Below are 17,171 nucleotides of genomic sequence, written 5' to 3'. Positions count from 1 at the left end.
TAGTAAATGCCCAGAGTTTCAGCCTCCCACACGTCCACCCTATGCAGGCCCTTCATTAATAATAATAATCTGTGTCAACTTACCCCAGTATGACTGCAAATGAGAACAGTCCCACACCATATTTTTAAGATCTGCCTCTGGGGCACCATATCTGGCAGGTTTCCGAGGCTTTAGAGGCTGTAACCAGATCTGGGCATGGCCAGTGAGGGCCATGGCAAACCAGGTGACGAGTCTTCATCCATTTCCTCATTGCTTATTATGAATTTGTTGATGGGTGGCTGACTCGTACTCTTCCACCTCCCATTTATCACGGATGATATGGCACAGAAGACCACATACAAGGACGACTCCCCCCTCCCCCCAATGATTATCACACTGCTCCACTAAGGTCTGAAGAGTCATGAGCAGGCTTCCCTCTAAAGATTGCCCCATATGGAGACTCCTGCCTGATCCTTGGACTGTAGCTCAATCTGGCATCCCAGTCCTTTAGGAAGGCCCAAAAGAGGTATAATGGGAGCAAAGGAGGGGGATCCTTCTGGTAATCCAGTGCCCCCTAACTGCGGACTTCTGAGCCACCAGTAGGCAGTGGGGAAGGTCACCTTTTGGGCATGCCCCTGTGGCACGTCCAGGCCAGGATATCAGCCTGATCAAAGGGGAGTCTTGAGTGCTAGTGTCTTCGAGGAAGTGTGCTGACCGCCTCCAAGATGGCCATTGCTCCTGGGCTGCCAAAAATAGAGCTCAAAATTAAGAGCTCTAAGGTCTCCCTTATCTGGAGGAGCCTTTATTTGGGTACTGCTGCCCAATAGCAGCTTTGCCAGAACTGTTCACGAAGCAGTTTATCGAAGTGTTGAAAAATATGCCGACCTGGTACTATCGGGATGTTGGTGAAATGGCAGAGAAGGCTCAGATGCATCACTATCTTCAAGACTGTGATCCTGCCCATAACGTTTAAGGAAAGTGATTGACAGAAGGCAACTTGCTCCCGGGTGGATGACATTGCGGCAGTGAGGATTAACTTCAAGATGGTTCAACTCTGCATGAAATGTATGGACTCCTAAGTTTCAGAAGGACATACCCTTCCACCTCACTAGTCCCTCCCCTAGATCCAAGTCTACCTTAGCCGCAGTAGGGGGTTAAGAGGAAACAGCAGGATTTCTTCCAGATCACTCTCAAACACGATCTTGCTCCGAAAGTTAAGAGATGGGTTATACCAGAGTGACAGACCCTTAAAGTAGAACAGCACATCATTGCATATAATGTTGGCTACTTAACATTACCCTTCACTATCCATAGGCAAAACTTTGTAATTGCCATGCACCCTTTGTATTTTATATCTTGGTCTCTCTGGCGTCTATTTTCTAGCTAGTTACTGCTGATCATTTAGAGGCAGTGACATAGCTGAAGGTCTGGTATATAGAAATTGAAACTCTGCTAATACATAGATGAAAATAGCATTATGCACAAAAGTATGAATTCAATACGCTAAACGACTTTATGTAGCAATTCTAAATTGATAACCTACAGAATCTGTATCATAAGACACCAAGCCGTAAATCAAAAACTGCATTGGGTTTCTGTAACATTGAGAGAAGGTGTTTTCTAAGGTCAGAGGTACTCACTAAGCTAAGTGGGATGCTTAGCCATCGGGTCTCTGCTCACCATGATTTCCTGAAAGTCGACTTGTTTGGCTCCCCCTGGGGGACTTTTGAGGAAGATTGTATGCCTCCATTCTAATAAGCTAGATGTACCCAACAAGTTAAAAATGTGTGAGGGATAGTTAATGGTGCACCTATTTATTTGAAAGCTTCCTACCACACGAGTAACACACACTGCTCAAAAGTCTGTGCAATGCAAACTTTTAGTTTGGTGTCAACATAGTACTGCCCCTTGATCTACGGTCAAGAGCTATGTCCACCCATGTCTATCCTAACCTATTACTTAGATGTTTGTGGTCTAATCTTGTGTCAATCAAAAAAGAGAAATATTAGAAAGGAAAACTCTGATCCATCCCTGGAATGGTGGAGCTACCGGTCTTCTGGCCTTTAAAATGCACAGAGAACAGGCATTTGAATTATTTCATAATAATACACCAAATTGTGTTGTCCACACTGCTCAGCAATTAATAAATGCTTGTCTTTTGTGGTAGATATTGTGATTGGGAGGAGGCACCAGTCACGCTTTAAAACAAACCGCAACCTCTCTCTCCCTCTTTGTAGATATAAACCACAGAATCGGTCATCTGAAATATTTGAGAACTAACAAGGGCAAATCGATATTTTAATGGAGTGGTCTGATTCTTCAGATTCAAAAAATGATCAGGGTTATTGCAAATAATTTCTCAGATGATACGTGCACTGCCCATTCATTCATGGCATCTCCAAAACAGAGCGTATACAGGACCATGTACCCTCTGATCCCACAGTGCCCTGTTTTACTTTCACCTTGACTTATCCAAGATGTTTTTATTTGGTACGTAAACTGACTCAATATTCCTCGTAGAAATGGGATATTATAAATGTGATGCCCCCATTAAGATGTATAACTGTTTTTATATGGCTGTAAACTAACGATTCATTATCCTGTGAAGAAATGGGATATTATAAATATATATGATGTGGCCATTAGTACGCTTGCTTCCTGCAATCCACATTTTGAACATCTCGGAGTAATTCCAGTATGGGATTTATGTATTCTATTTTTTCTCTAATAAACTCCGACATCACTAAAACGGTCAAAGTTGACTGAGCAGTTGTAATGAAGAATAACTTTTTGACAACATAAAATACACTAAATGAGTTTGTGATTGTATGGATGGAAGCAAAAGGTCACTTTTTATGCCATTTGAAAATGATTCTGAGATTGAAAATAAAGAATTGGATGTGAAGGGAAACTGAGGAGGGAGAAGGCTAAAGGCAAAGGGCAGAACCTAGGCTGGATGAGCCCGTAAGTGCAAAAGCCATAAACGGAGACCAATACATTGAAACTTTGAGTATACCGCAAAATACAGTGGGCTAGTAAGTGACAGACAAGGGCATAATTAGCAAGGTTGAAGAAATGTTGCTCACAAAGAGAAGAATAAACTTGATCAACATGATCATGGGTACCATTGTACGAAAAAAAATAGAAATGACAAAAAAGCAAAATATGTGTCCGGTTTGGCGATGGAGAATGGTAGATAGTCATATTCTTGCCCGGATTCAAGAATATTAGACAAGATTTGTTTGAGTGACTGAAAGGTAGAATGTGATTAGCACTTGGTGAATAACGGATATGAGGGATAGTAAAATAAATTACTTTTTTTCAGTAGGGTGGTGTGACTAAGTCTTAAGACCTAGAGATAGAAAGTGGGCTAAGCAAATGGGGCTCATGTGAAAACAGTATACATAGTTTGACCCTACACTAGAGTGGAAAGTCTGTTAGTGGGCAGAACCTTGACCGTCCACTGTCACCCTACTCTGCTATATTCATAGCAGGGAATGCGTACACCACAGTCTGAGGTAGGCGTGCATGTAGGGAGAATACTTCCTTCTTCTGAACTACCTGGTGCTTCCATCTGGACATCTCCTCTCATTCATCTGTGGCTCTGTGCGGTGCGGCACCTTCAATTTTCAACCCAGCAGTTGAAGTTGCCATTAAAAGCGCGGTCTATGTCAATGCAGTTAAGAAAAAGAAAAGAAAAAGAGGGAAGAACTGGTTCGGTGATGCCAGAAATACCGAATGAAAAGGACTACTTGGAGTCTGAAGAAATGGTAGCTTGGTTTAGTCTCCTGTTTAAGCTAGCGCTAGAGAGCTACCGCCCGCCACTGGATATGTTTTCTAGCTGCCATTGAGGTGAAACTCCCCAACACACCTTTATACTTCTTTGGCACATTTCAGAGTATTGGAACATTTCACGAGGGCACCACCTGACTGCCTGAAAATGTCGCCCTTTAGCGAATACGTTTGTGAAATGATGCTGGTAAATTCCCCATCGAGCCCCATTCTTAAAGAACCACCGCGGCGAAGCCTGGGCTTACTCCTTGCTTCCTCACTCTTTTCTGTTTGACGCTCCTGTTAAAAAAATATCCAAAGCTGCTTCCGTTTCCCAGTCCAGCATCAAACAAATGTGCTCTTAAATTCCTTACATGAACAGTGGCACATTTTGGAAAGTGTGAGAGCATGATTTAAGAATTTCAGTTTGCGCCGGGAGTTGACAAGTAGGTCGGGAGCACAATCTGGAAAGATAGGGTATCTTCGGGATCTCGGATTTTGCACTTATTTAGCCTAAACGTACCATTGTCACATACCTATTTATCTTTGGCTTTGGATGCTCTCTGATTTAAATGGTATATTAAATATAGTTTCTATTTGCTGGTGATACTGTCAAACTACATTTAAAATGGTGAACCATCGTTTTTTGCCTGACTTCACCTGTACTATCGCACAGGGAGTGAATCTGAATCTTGGTAGGTTGTCTATAAATTGGGTTAAGTGCAAGTAAAAATGTTTTGTGTTTGAGGTGGTGTTCAGTATCCTCTTTTAACGAGCTAAATTGTACGTTGTGCCACTTCCTCCACAACACTTGAGTGTCTGGCACGCTTGTGTTGTGCATAGGGAACATTGAAAGCTGTTCAGTCTGTGGCGAGTTCGATTCATGCCAAGCCTACAAATTAAAATGAAAAATGCCAGATGCTAATTGAAAAAAATGTATAGAAGCGATCAGCGACATCTGCGTAGATGGGCTTTCAGGCCCGCGAGAGGTTGAGATATACCATTAAAGGCAGGTTTCTGCCCATTTTTGAGTACTGTTGTATCTTTATGTGGGATTGTCCAGCATTTCATTGTTGGCTCGCTTTGCCAAGAAAGAGTTTTTTTTCAGTGTTCTTTCCGAACCACCTATAAAGTAAAAAAACGAGCAAGTCCAGAAACATACTAAATAGGTCATGAATTTTGGTTTTTTGGCGTGTTTCTTTCAAAGCTTTTATGCTCAAAACAGTCTTGTGATTTGAAAATTGAGCTATTTTCCCAGTTACATAAAAGGCATCCGTGCGTAAACAAAAAGGCAACCAATATTTAAATTAGTCTGCCTATAGGTATTTCGACCATTTGCAAATATTAAATTGGCTTATAAAAAAAAATGCAGAAAAAAATATATAGCATTCGCGATAGATGGATCTCGTTACAGTCGTGCTATATTACTTTGGTTTCCATGTGCTTGGTCTGTCCAGTACTGTTGTCATTTGGTGATCTGTATGTTACTATGACAATGTTCATTTGTTCTCTTTTTTAAAAAAAATGTATTTCAAATGTAATTCCCAGCCTTCCACTCAGGCAAAGAATTGAACTGGATCATTAATTCTCCTCTTAAGTGAATAAGAGATTGGGAGCAATCGGAAATCAAAAGGAAGGGATGGGGCACTTCAAAAAAATATATATATAAAGCGCAGGCTCAGGCAGAAGTGTAAATGGAATTAAAAGTCATTAGTGCGTAAGAATGGGAGGTAGAGTACAGAACTGAATTTAGAAGTAGAACTGGTGAAGAGGAAGGGGTCTGGATCCCTAAACCAGTGCAATTGCTGATGCTTTAAATTGTTGATCCCATAGACCTGGTTGTGAAAATGCTTGATATTATACATGATTCAGTGAGGTGCAGTTGGCATACTATGACCACTAAAGATCGAATTTGTGCCTTAATTTGAAAATGAAGGCAATACATAAACCAAAAAAAACAGCGCAGTAATGGAAGTGTAAAATAAAATTGACTTTGTAGCTGGTAATAGTCAATGAAAACTAATTACGTGCTTAATGAATAGTGTGAACATTTTTAAAATCCTACATGTACAATCAAAATTCTCAGAGCCCTGTATGGAAGTGTGGGGTATTACTAACTCTTTAAGAAACTATTAGAAGAGCAATAAGCACTTAAAATAGAAAGGAGGTCGATGTAGACTCTGATTAGAGGCATATCTCAACAGTGCAAGGAAAAACCACTGTACCTTGGAACCAAGAAGAATATTTTTTGATGCGGTTCATTTCAGGATTAGAGATCCAGTATTATAAGGAGTGAAAAATATATAATGGGTTCTTAGTACTTCACTATAATGCTTTATGACTCAAATACCCTGCTGATCAAAGTCTTTGGCGGCTTCAGCCATATATTGGCTACTTTAAATAGAGAAATCAAAATTATTTGCAACCCATACCATATTGACGATTATTTTGTAAGGAGAAGGGAAGAGTTAAGTATTGCAGGATCGGATGTTAATCAAGAGCTGAAAAACAGGGAAAGGACAAGTAGGGGATAAATGCTTGGGGACGGGATGAAAATGCCGTTTTGCGAGTTTGTAATAGAAAGTGGAAATGTGGGCTCTCTCGGCCCAATGCAGTGAAGAAGTCATTATTAAAAAGCCACACCAAAATGCTTTAGGGTATCGCACGACAGGCTTGGATTGGAATCTGTGTCTGTGATTGACAAATTCGCAGGTTTCCACCCGAATACTTATATACATATAGAGATCCGTTGGAGCTTTCCTTGGCATCCATTGATCTTTTTTCATTGACATTTTGTTTCCACCATAGCATACAGCAGGGGGCATCTGGTTTGCGTCCTTCAGCCAATGCCTCTCTTGCACGGAGTGACAGCATTCTGGCTGATCAGATTTCCCTGAAAAGAAGAGCAGTTCAGAGCCAGGGAGGTGGCCCCATACTTTATTGTGCCAGTGCTTTTTCATTTCCATTCTTTAACCTTTTATATTTTTGGGTCATCCCACTTTGTTTAAACAACGTCTTCAGGGTTCTGTAATTCAACGCCAATAGTACCATTACTTTGCACCAGTGATAATCCAATATTCCTATAATGTGCTTCAAAACTAAAGATTTCTAAATTTATTCTAGATATTCCTGTCTGCTAGCAAGCATGCATACAGTCCAATATAAATTGGATGTGACGGTTATTTCTTTTTTCAAGCATATGACCTCCCTGTTTGGCTGTGGCATGTTTTCCTTTTTTCATTTTTGTGGCCCACGCTTGAATTGTTTTTTCCATTATCTATTGCATCAACTTGGCAGTCAGACCAATTAATATTTCAAGTGTTTGTTGTTAATGGTGTGGGGGCTATATTTTTCCTCACCAGTTTTCAATCAAAATGGAGTGATTTGGTCTTGGGGATTAAAAGTTATTAATTCATCAAAAAGAACGTCAAGAATCCTATATTTTTTTTGTGATTGTGGTGGACCTCCGCATGGAAGGCCATGCGACTGGCATTGATTTGAGTAAAACCATTCGTATGGAATCTAGACTTTTGCACAGAGAAATGCACCAGTCAGTAGTTATTTCTGGCAGTGTTTCATGTACTTTTTACACTCCGGCATTCGTTACGTCTCGCCTGACCCAGCGCATGCGCTGGTCTGGCGAGACTTATTGAGAGGGCTCCAAAAAGTGATACCAGGCCAGCCTAGAGCTACAGTGCATGTGCGCGGGCGCGCGCGCCGCGCTATACCGCGATTACTTTCACGGCCGCTTTGATGTTTGTTCGCGCTCACTTTCACGGCCCCACGGCCACTTGGCATAGCCAATAGGTCTCGCTTTTGGGACCTTATAAGTATTTAGTTATGCAACTGTTGCATGGCTAAACAATTATAAGGTCTCAAATGCGAGACCTATTGGCTATGCCAATGCTTGTTTTACATTGCCGACTGTAGAGGACCGTGTGAAAGGGTCACCAGTCTGGCTTCACAATTGGAAAAGATGGCTCGTCTGTTGGTGAAGGGACTGTCTAGAACGATCACTTTGCCCAGGCTAGGGGCGTGCTTGAACTGGGCCTCGGTTTCCAAGAGGGTTCGTTGCCAAAGCCCATAGGCTGCCATAGACTGGTTAGGAAGAAGTGGACAGCACCAGCTCTCTGAGGAATCCAGAAGGATCCATGCTACAGCTGCCCCTTAGCCACAGTGACCAATATGAATCTTTAGTGGCCACTTTGTTTCCTCCATGTCCGTGAGAATCCGACCCTCGTGTTTTTGTTTCATAAAGGGCAAGGGGAGGATGTGTGTGGTGAGGGAATTAGCCCCGTGCCTAGGGCCAGAGAGCTTCTCACAGTTGATAGATTGGCCTTGGCTAGCACGGAGCTGCGTATTGGGAAGCGATGATTGACCGGTCTTCCGAGGGAGTGAAATGCATTATTCTGTATTCACCAATTGTGCTAATCCTGTATCTCCCCATTGATGGAGAGTGGAAACTGAGCTGGTCGGCGAGTGACGATCAGCACGCTGCTCCATAGCCCAGCTGCGCGGGGAGAAGGGAGGCTGGCACCAGCATCAAGTTGTTATGGAAAATTCCAGGGTTCAGGAATTGGATTTCTGCCATCTAAGTTCCCGAGCCCCGTGGTAATTTAAAAATAAATAACATTGTAGGCCCGTGAATTGTGCCCGCAGGGTGCTCTCTTTCATGTGGTCTGTCAACCTCTGGTGACCTTTAGCGTGTCACGTACAGCTTGTGTCCTGGGCAGCACTCCATTTTCAGGGTGGAAGTCTTTCATTTCACAGCTGGTAATCCCTTGAAAAGCGTCCCCTGACTGACAGCAGCCACCTCCCCGGTCATCTGTTGTCGCTGCAGTGCCGTCCCGTGTCGCAGTAATATTCATTTGATTGCTTTGGCAACAGAATTGACAAAGTAAAGACAAAGGCCAGGAAATGGCTGCTGTATGTTTTTCTTGTCCGCTTGAATTTCCTGGTCAATAAATTGTGCCTTTCTTTACTCTTTTGTTTACACACTTAATATTCAACTTAAATAAAGCAAGTGCGTGCCTATTCGTGGGTTGCACGTGATAATGTTTTTATTCATGGCTTCATGCTACACTTTTGCCCTTTCGGAACACTCTAAACGATAGGTGTTAGTACCCAGTTTAAAAGAACTCAATCTATTGACCTTGGAAGGATGAAAAACTGAGCTGCAGGCATTGGAACGTATCTGTCAGACCACGAGAGAACACAACGGTGAGCAATGAGAGCTTAACTCCTGCGACACAATAAAAAGCTTGGTTTCTGTATATCTCCATCACGCTAGATCTGCAGTATGGCCGTGTTTTCCTTGTCGGGGATATACGCCTGAGAACACACGCGAGTACTTAGAAAGCAAGCTGCCCGGATAAATGAATAATCCTCTTCCTGGGAGCTGTGTGACTAAATATGTCGGTGATCTTCTTCCAACAAGTGCATGCTATCAGACGTGATGGGTTCCGCTCACTCACCCCCTTTAAAATCTGTCTTTGTCATGCTGTTACGGCAAGGAGGGAGTATGTCACGCCACGTAACATACGTCTACAGCAAGCCATTTCTGTGCAGGAGTCAATAAGTTCCTTACTGAATGATTCCTTCTTTTTATTTGATTAAAGTTTGAGAGACAAAAAAGTGAGATGGCATACAGCGATTGTAATCCATTTATACAGGATCAGCTCTACAGAGTATCAGTCGATACCACGCATGCCCTTATCCAGGGGAAATGACGCTTTGTCGCATACAACACGTAATACTGCATTGCGCTTTGCCGCGCAATTGCAGTGGTATTGAATGAGATATATGTAAATATGTGGTATACTCTCCTCTGTCTCAGACACATCACCACCCAAAGTATATTTTTAGTTCTTCCCAGTTCTACCTCTGTTCCTTTGAATCTTATTCACCAGCCCCACATTTTGAGGTGCTCGCGTGGCAGCCCCCCATTTTGTATTTGGTATTTCTAGTGACTTGCAGTGTTCCTGCGCCTGAGTCTCCGGGTTCGGTGTTCCTCATTGTCTTCTCTTTGACACTAACTTTCCTCGCCCACTACTTGACCCAGGTACAGTAAAGCTAGCTTATGACGATTTGCGTCCTCCTCAATGGATAAGGGAAGCAGGGGAAGCCTAGGCTTTGTAGGGAATAGGACACTTTACAATGCACACGTTTACAGCGCATGCCATTACAATGCGGTCATTACGATGACAGCCTTGTTACGATGCATACCATTACAACACAAGTCATTACAACGACTTACTCTAGGGTGGGGGCGCTGGAGTTTGGAATAGTATCATTTACTATTCTAACTCCAGTCTGCAACAGTAGGGAAGGTGTTGGATTTTAAATTCAACACCTTCTGCCTCCTACAACAAGTCGTTGTAACGACTTGCATTGTAATGGAATGCGATGTAACAAAGCAGTTGTTGTAATGACCGCGTTGTGATGGCATGCATTGTATCCACTTCGTTGTAAACGATGTTTACCCTTTGTAGTACTGCCTATCAGAATGGTTTGATGTTGTCTGAAGTTCCCTGCTTACCATGGCATCTCAGTCATGAAAATCCATCATGCCAATTTTCCTTTATTTGACAGGTGCTCTTTGACCAGTAAAAGTATTTAAGCTGAATAAGACTGAATTGAATGGCTGTAGTTGCTTCGCCCTGCACCATTTTTCCTCCTTCCAGCCTCCTAAGTGAACTCATCCGCTTGCTTCTCACGGGCATGCCCTTGGGTATCGATCACCAAGTGAATTGCCCTTGGATGGTACTTTCTGGATCCCCTGGGCTTATTGATTAAGCCCCATGACGTTTTTTGACTGTCCTCCCCTGTTCAATTTGTAGGGGAGTTTGAATTGGTAGGTAAAGCAAGTAAGATCAGTTTAGCACTTTGAGCTAATATGTATTTATGGTTTTTGTTAAGCATAGACAAAAGCAATTCAGTCGGTGAAATGCTGTACAGTAGTTTTATCTTTCAAAACCATCGGGTTTTTATTGTGAAATCCAGGCATTGAGGGCAGGATAGGGGGCATGCACAGTTCATGGAAGGTTGTGAGCAACTAACAAACATTAAATACAAATTGATTGTCCGAGCAAAGAGAAACACCCTATTTTTTGCCATTCACTGGCATTATTTTAGGTATAATTGCAGTATGCAGGCAGACCTGTTGTGGGGAGTTGTGGATAAATATTAATCACAATCTCACCTAGGTACCCTCGTTGCCCATTTCTTTAGCAACTGTATTGGAATTGGCATTACACGGAACATGGAATGGTTGACGACAAAACCGTGTTCTTGGTTTGAGTGAAAAAGAGGGTATGAAGCTGAATTAGGTAATGGTAGCTGCGGAGAAGGCCGATGAATGTATAATTGCATTGGTTGGTGGTAGGTCACTGAACCAATTTGAACGTTTTGTGGGAGTGTTTGTCGCATTCATTGCTAATGTTTTATTTTAAACTTGCCTGAACATTTTGAAGTTTTTATAGAGACCTTTCCAGTTAATGATGGGAGTTTCATCAGTTACTAATTTTGCAGGCGCATTGAAGTTTTCAACAGTTATTGCAGTTTGTTGTAACTTGTAATTTTGGTTGCAAGGAAGGTGGAGCTGCGTGATTGCTGCTTATTTGAAGTTTGTTTTGGATATGTTCCAGGCATCATCAGGTTGTCAATAGAGTTGCCAGTATTAGGAGAGATCAGAGTTGAACTGGCTGGCATCTCAGTCTTGGAACACGGTGGAGAGCAGGTCAGCAAACAGAGTAGGCAAGGTACCAGTTAAGAGGATGAGGAGGGTGGCATTCATATAATTATTTTTACCATGCCCCTGAATTGTAGTGTTAAGTCTGTTGGCTGCTGCTTTTGGACGGAGGGGTGGAATGGAATTGCTAGACCGGAGAAGATGCAATGGTCTGACCCATTGATAGACCTGCATCATGTGGATGGACTCTAGTAAGGTAACTGCTATGTTTCTGGAAGAGGAGGCTCCAGATAGTATTCCTTGGTGTGTTTGGGTGCTGTATTAAACCCCCCTGAGGTTCTGGGATAGTGAGCCACCGAGTTTGGAGATAGAATGCCAGTCAAACTGGGCCATTCAGAAACGGAAATTGCTTTCTGATTCTATGTGGGGGGTAATGGTCTAAGTCATTGAAGGAGATGCGAAAGGGTAGCATACAACGTTCTTGATGGACAGATGGCAATTAAGGGGCATGGATTCTGCATTGATGGAAAGGTGATGATGGGAGTGACTGAATAATGCAAAAGACACACAATTGATGGACGGAATGCAGAACAAATCAAAACACTCACCCCCAGTCAAGAGATCTGGGTGAAATCCATCGTTTTTTTGCTCACCATGCCATTCCAGTTTGAACCCAGCCATATGCAAATCAGTCTTCACCCTATGCCTAATGGGAACAGTCCAGTCCGAACTGCCAAGCCAGGTCCTCCCTGGACCGGAAACCAGCATCCTAGGACCGGTTTCGGGGTTTCACTGTTGTTTTTGCATTTGTCACCCTGAGTGGGACGGGTATGCTCAGACGTGAGTCATGTGCTCTCCATGCCACTGGAATCAAGCTATCCTGGCAGAAGAGGGTTGAAACCCCCAACCCGGTCCTAGGATGCTTGGTTCCAGTCCAGGGAGGACCTGGCTTGGCGGTTTGGGCTGGACTGTTCCCATGAGGCACAGGGTCAAGTTTGATTTGCATATGGTTGGGTTCAAACTGGAATGACATGGTGAGCAAAACAACGATGGATTTAGGCCCAGATCTCTGTACTGGGGTGAATGTATGACATTGTTCTGAATTCTGTCCATCAACTGTTGTTTTTGCAAGTGACTGAATAATTTGCTTACAATTTTCAAGTTGGCGCTCAGACTGAATGGTGTAGGTTGCTGTTTAGGTTCGCCAAGTCCCAGCGAAGATGCAGTCTGCTGAGGCTTAAAGATAAATGTGTCCCGTATAATGACAAAGCACCACTGAGATGAAAGATGTTAGGCGTGTAGCTAATGACTGGGGGCATCATCTGAATACATTTGTTTGTATTCCGGTTTTACGTTAAAGACAAATTATTTGAAAAGTGTGATGTACCTTAAATTGTTCAGCCGTCACATCCATGGCATCAAGTTTACTTCTATATGGATTAACTTCTAGAATGGAGGCTGGAGACTGTTTCCAGAAAGAAGTAGCTAAAAAATTGACCTCGTTACATACCTCCTTGTCTGACAAGCTTCACCTCTAACTGACAAGCCTTTATGACATTGAAACTCTCAGTTATAAATTATATCAAATGCTCCGACAAATGTGGTACCGGTGGTGCCAGAGGTGGCAGGCTTCCTCTGTGACTTGCAAGACGGTCTGCATATATACATTTTTCAATAGGAGAAAAAAAGGCAGTACAGTAAGTGCAAATACTAGTTAATAGAAAACCTTCTACATGTTTTGTAGATTTTTCTTCTAGTTTATCGGCCCTCTTGTTATTGACTGTTAAGTGATAATGAGCCAAACCAGCGAAATCATGCTTGTCAATCATTCGTTCTACAAATAAAAACTTGTCGTCATTGCCTACATGCAAGAGAATGGTCAAAATCGTCCATGTTGAACACTAATTTGTTTCATAATTTAAGATTATAGAGGATTATGTGTAGCTTCTAAAAAAAAAAATAGATTGCTTATTCTAAATCATTTTTTAAACCTCCATTTGATGTGGTTGGCTTTATTTTTTCTTTTTTTTCTTAAAGTACTCTGAGTCCTTTGAGAGTCTTTGCTCCCTTTTGTTTAAGCCTCTGAAACTGTCCGTTTTGCTCACTGTGGCGTTTTCATACTTGCCCAGAGGTCCACAAAGATTCAGTTGTTCAGTAGCCAAAGAAGTTGGGGGATAGCTTGAAGGGGTGTATATGGTCACAAGGGTGGGATGGCAGCAGAGCGGGCTTAAACACATATCTTAATGGATTCAAGTGGAGCAGTAAAATTGCTATCTCAGGGGAGAATGGAGTGTCAAGGATTATCGGGCCTAGGGAGATGCAAATATGCCGTACACTTGGTCAAACTCTAATGGAGGGATCAAGAATTAGTTGAGAAGCTGAAACATACCAGACTTTGGAGTGAGGTGCAAACAGAGGGCATGCTTAGCTTCCTGCAGGATATCTTGGAGGTCTTGATGGGAGAGATTGGGTAAATGAAGTTCTAGGGAAATGCAAAGGGGAAGGAGGGGTGTGCAAGACTGCAAGGAGGCGGGAGAGATTCTAGGAATGTAAGCTCTCCTGAAGGTTCATTTGGTGGGTACAAGATAGAAGGGCACAGACAGAGGAGTTTCAATGCGAGGTTGCCATGCAAGAGGAAAGGAGGGATATTGGACCTTTTGATAGCAGATAGATGTGTGATAAACAACAGGTTCGAGCTGAGGCTTGGGTGCAGATGTGAGAAAGGGATACATCTTAGGCGAGTGCAACAAATGGATGTATGCACAGGAGCAAGAGGCTTATTGGTTAAGTTAGGAGCAGGAGAGACCAGTTACATTATTAACAAATTGTACTGAGCTGCAGGGTGTCGGTGAGGGGTACTGGAGGTACAGGCAGTGAAAGACCCAAAATGGAAGGGCATGATATTTCATTTACCTGTTAGCATCAGAGACCTTAAAGCTCATAAAGGAGGGGATAAGACAGATGGAAGTGTTCAGGAGCGCAGAAGGGAGAGGAAGAGATGTTACAGCAGTTGCAAAAGATGAGGTTTCACTGGTAGTGTAGCTGGGAGAGTGAATAAACACACAAGATATGATTAATGGGTGGAGAGAGGTTTCAAGGTGCCCAGGTCGACAGATTCTCCATTTTGATCTCCAGGCAGAACCACATCTAAGGGGCAAAATTGCAATGTAAACGATGGCCGCAATTAGTGGGCAAAAGCAGAAGGGCATGTATCTGCTAAAATATGCCATGGAAATGGAAGCCTTGGAAAATGCTTTCAAAGTCTGTGAACACTCACACAAATTAATTATTTAAATAGCACTTTGAGCATTGGAAGTCCATTACATTATCTCTAATTTACCTTTCAGAGAGAATCCTTAGCCGCAACATGTACTATAAGTGAGCGATTATCTTCTGACGATCTGACTTTTATTTTCATTATATTATAGGTCAATTATTAGTAGAAGATTTTTCTGTCTTGTGGGCACGCTGTACCTTTATCGGTGTATTACCATGTATGTAACTACACTCCCAGTACCTGGAAAGCATTTCCACTGTTCTCCTAAGGTAAGTTCACTTCACTTTGTTTACTTTAAGAGTGATGATGTGAGTCTGCATCCAGTTAAATTGCAGGATTGAGATATGGTTTGGCAAGTCTTCTATCTTTAGAGTTATACACATCCTTTGAATCTAGACTCCTAGTGGAATATATAAGAGGTCATCTGGTTTACTTCCTGTGAGCTATTTATGGCCCAGAACCGGTCACAGGTATACCCCTCCAGTACTCACTGGGCACAGTTTATGGTTCAGCACTGCGGGCACAAGTCATTGCTTGGAAGTACTCTGTTCCCAGTAAGCCCTTAGATTTTGTGCCCAATCCCAAGCTAACCACTAGTTGTGGTGGGCCGCGTAGTTATGGGTTAGACGTTGTGCAGCCCACCTACCGAACCTCCTACCCAGTGAGCATAGCCGCTGCCATGTCCATTGCAGATAGTACAGTGCATGTGTCCACTTTCCAGAAGTGTGCCCATATCCCCCTGCACACAGTGTCCACTTCTCACACACGATCATCTTGGCTCAAATTCTCTTCCCAGTGCCCTTATCTATGTTCAACACTTTATTTTCGGGAAGCTATTCTTGACTTTGTGACATCCAAGAAGTCTATATGGGGATATCACTGTAAAATTGTATTTTTAGGACTCCCTTTAACTCTGCCCTGGGCAATCTGCAGACAGTTAAGGAAGATCAGACCTAGGTGGACGTATTTGGCTCAATACCCACTGCTACCAGTGCAAGATTAAAGTTCGCTTTGGGCTGTAAGGGGCAGTGGTCATGTCACCTTGAATCTGGCAGGAAAAAAATATTTGCATAGCGGTTTGTACAGTAGCGGCTGCTACTGGACTCGGTGGGGCGGGGGTGTTTTTTTTAAATTTATTTTTTAAACACCACTTACATGTGACGGACGTCTGGCCGCCGCCTCTTCCCCGTCCTCTTCTTCCTGCTCCGTCCTGCAGCAGGATACAGAAAGCAGCAGGAAGCACCCAGCTCCCTTGCTCCCTATAGCCAATCACAACGCTGCAATGCAGTGTTGTGGTTGGTCTGAGCTCCATGAATTGGTGCTCAGCCAGGGAATGGGGACCTGGGTATCTTCTCCATGCAGGCTGTAATGCAGTCTGCATGGAGAAAATGGGAAGTGCGCATGACTGTTTTGGGCGGCCCGAGAGGGCTGACCAAACAGTCATGTGCACTTAGGAGTGGGTAGACCTCTCTTCCCCTGCTCCTCCGTCCCCACAGCAGTCCGCTCCGCCCAGAAAGCTGCAGCAGCGGAAGGAAACTTAAAATGATAATAATGCAAGCTAATATTTTATGTTTCCTACAGCGGAGCAGTGGGGCTACGCTCCTCTGCCTTAGCGGTGGAGCCGCCACTGTGTTTGTGATCCTAAAGTAGGGTGTGCAGACCAAGTGGTAAAATGTAGCTATCGGTTGCAGGAAATAAAGGGGTAACTTTCCACCACGCTGAGAATCTCCCGAGTCCTTCTAGAAGGAGGAGTGCATGCCCACTCTACCGCCACATAAATTAATCCAAACAGCTTTTTCAGAATACAGTCTAGTTTATAAACTGGAAAATGGCAACCTCAAATGTTGTTTTTTGAGCTATTTCACAAACCCACTGACGATATATATTTTTTTCTCTCCAAAAGAACATATAAAGGATTTCGATTAAACTGCCAAAAGGGGACAACGTTAGCCTACGGGATACGATGTTGCCCACGTTTAGTAGATTTTTCTTGCAGATTAGAAAAAAAATGCACATGGGAATTCCACCATTTGGGGTCAGCCGAGTTAACCACCTCCCACCCGCTGGTTTTCTGGCACTAAGTGCAGGTGGACAGATGCTTATTTTCTGACAGATGCATGCAGATTCATTAAGCGAGTGGAAGCTACTAGCAAAAAATAAATATTTTTCCATGGTACTGGCTTTCTAATCCATGAACTAGGGAGTCATCTGTGTGAGATATATGGTTAGTTGCGTGATTAGATTCTTTGGAGTGATAGCTAGACAACTACTATAATTAAACATAATGCGTCCGAAGGAGGCAACAAGTTGATACCTTAATTAAGTTAACAAAATAAGTCCATTGCTACGTTTTGTGATCAGATTCTTCGGGCTGTGTGTGAAGGAGACTTTGAAAGAATCAGAATTGGTGCAGTTTTCATGTTCAATATAAAGCATCCTATTGTGAAAGCCTTT

At 42.9% G+C, this 17,171-nt stretch overlaps 1 protein-coding gene across 8 annotated transcripts in view; it reads left to right on the top strand.

Moving 5' to 3' along the window:
- The window catches only part of SGMS1 (sphingomyelin synthase 1), a 768,301-nt gene that overhangs the window by 700,592 nt on the left and 50,538 nt on the right, over positions 1-17,171 (top strand). For all 8 annotated transcript variants that reach the window (XM_085605461.1, XM_085605472.1, XM_085605491.1 and 5 more), the window contains one exon: positions 14,869-14,986. In XM_085605461.1, coding sequence (XP_085461587.1) covers positions 14,869-14,986 — 118 coding nt within the window. The remainder of the gene's footprint in view (positions 1-14,868; positions 14,987-17,171) is intronic.

The sequence above is a fragment of the Triturus cristatus genome, chromosome 1_2 (assembly GCF_964204655.1).
Source record: "Triturus cristatus chromosome 1_2, aTriCri1.1, whole genome shotgun sequence".
Lineage (NCBI taxonomy): Eukaryota > Metazoa > Chordata > Amphibia > Caudata > Salamandridae > Triturus > Triturus cristatus.
The sequence above is the reverse complement of the archived record's forward strand: the minus strand, read 5'-3'. Positions and strand labels throughout refer to the sequence as shown.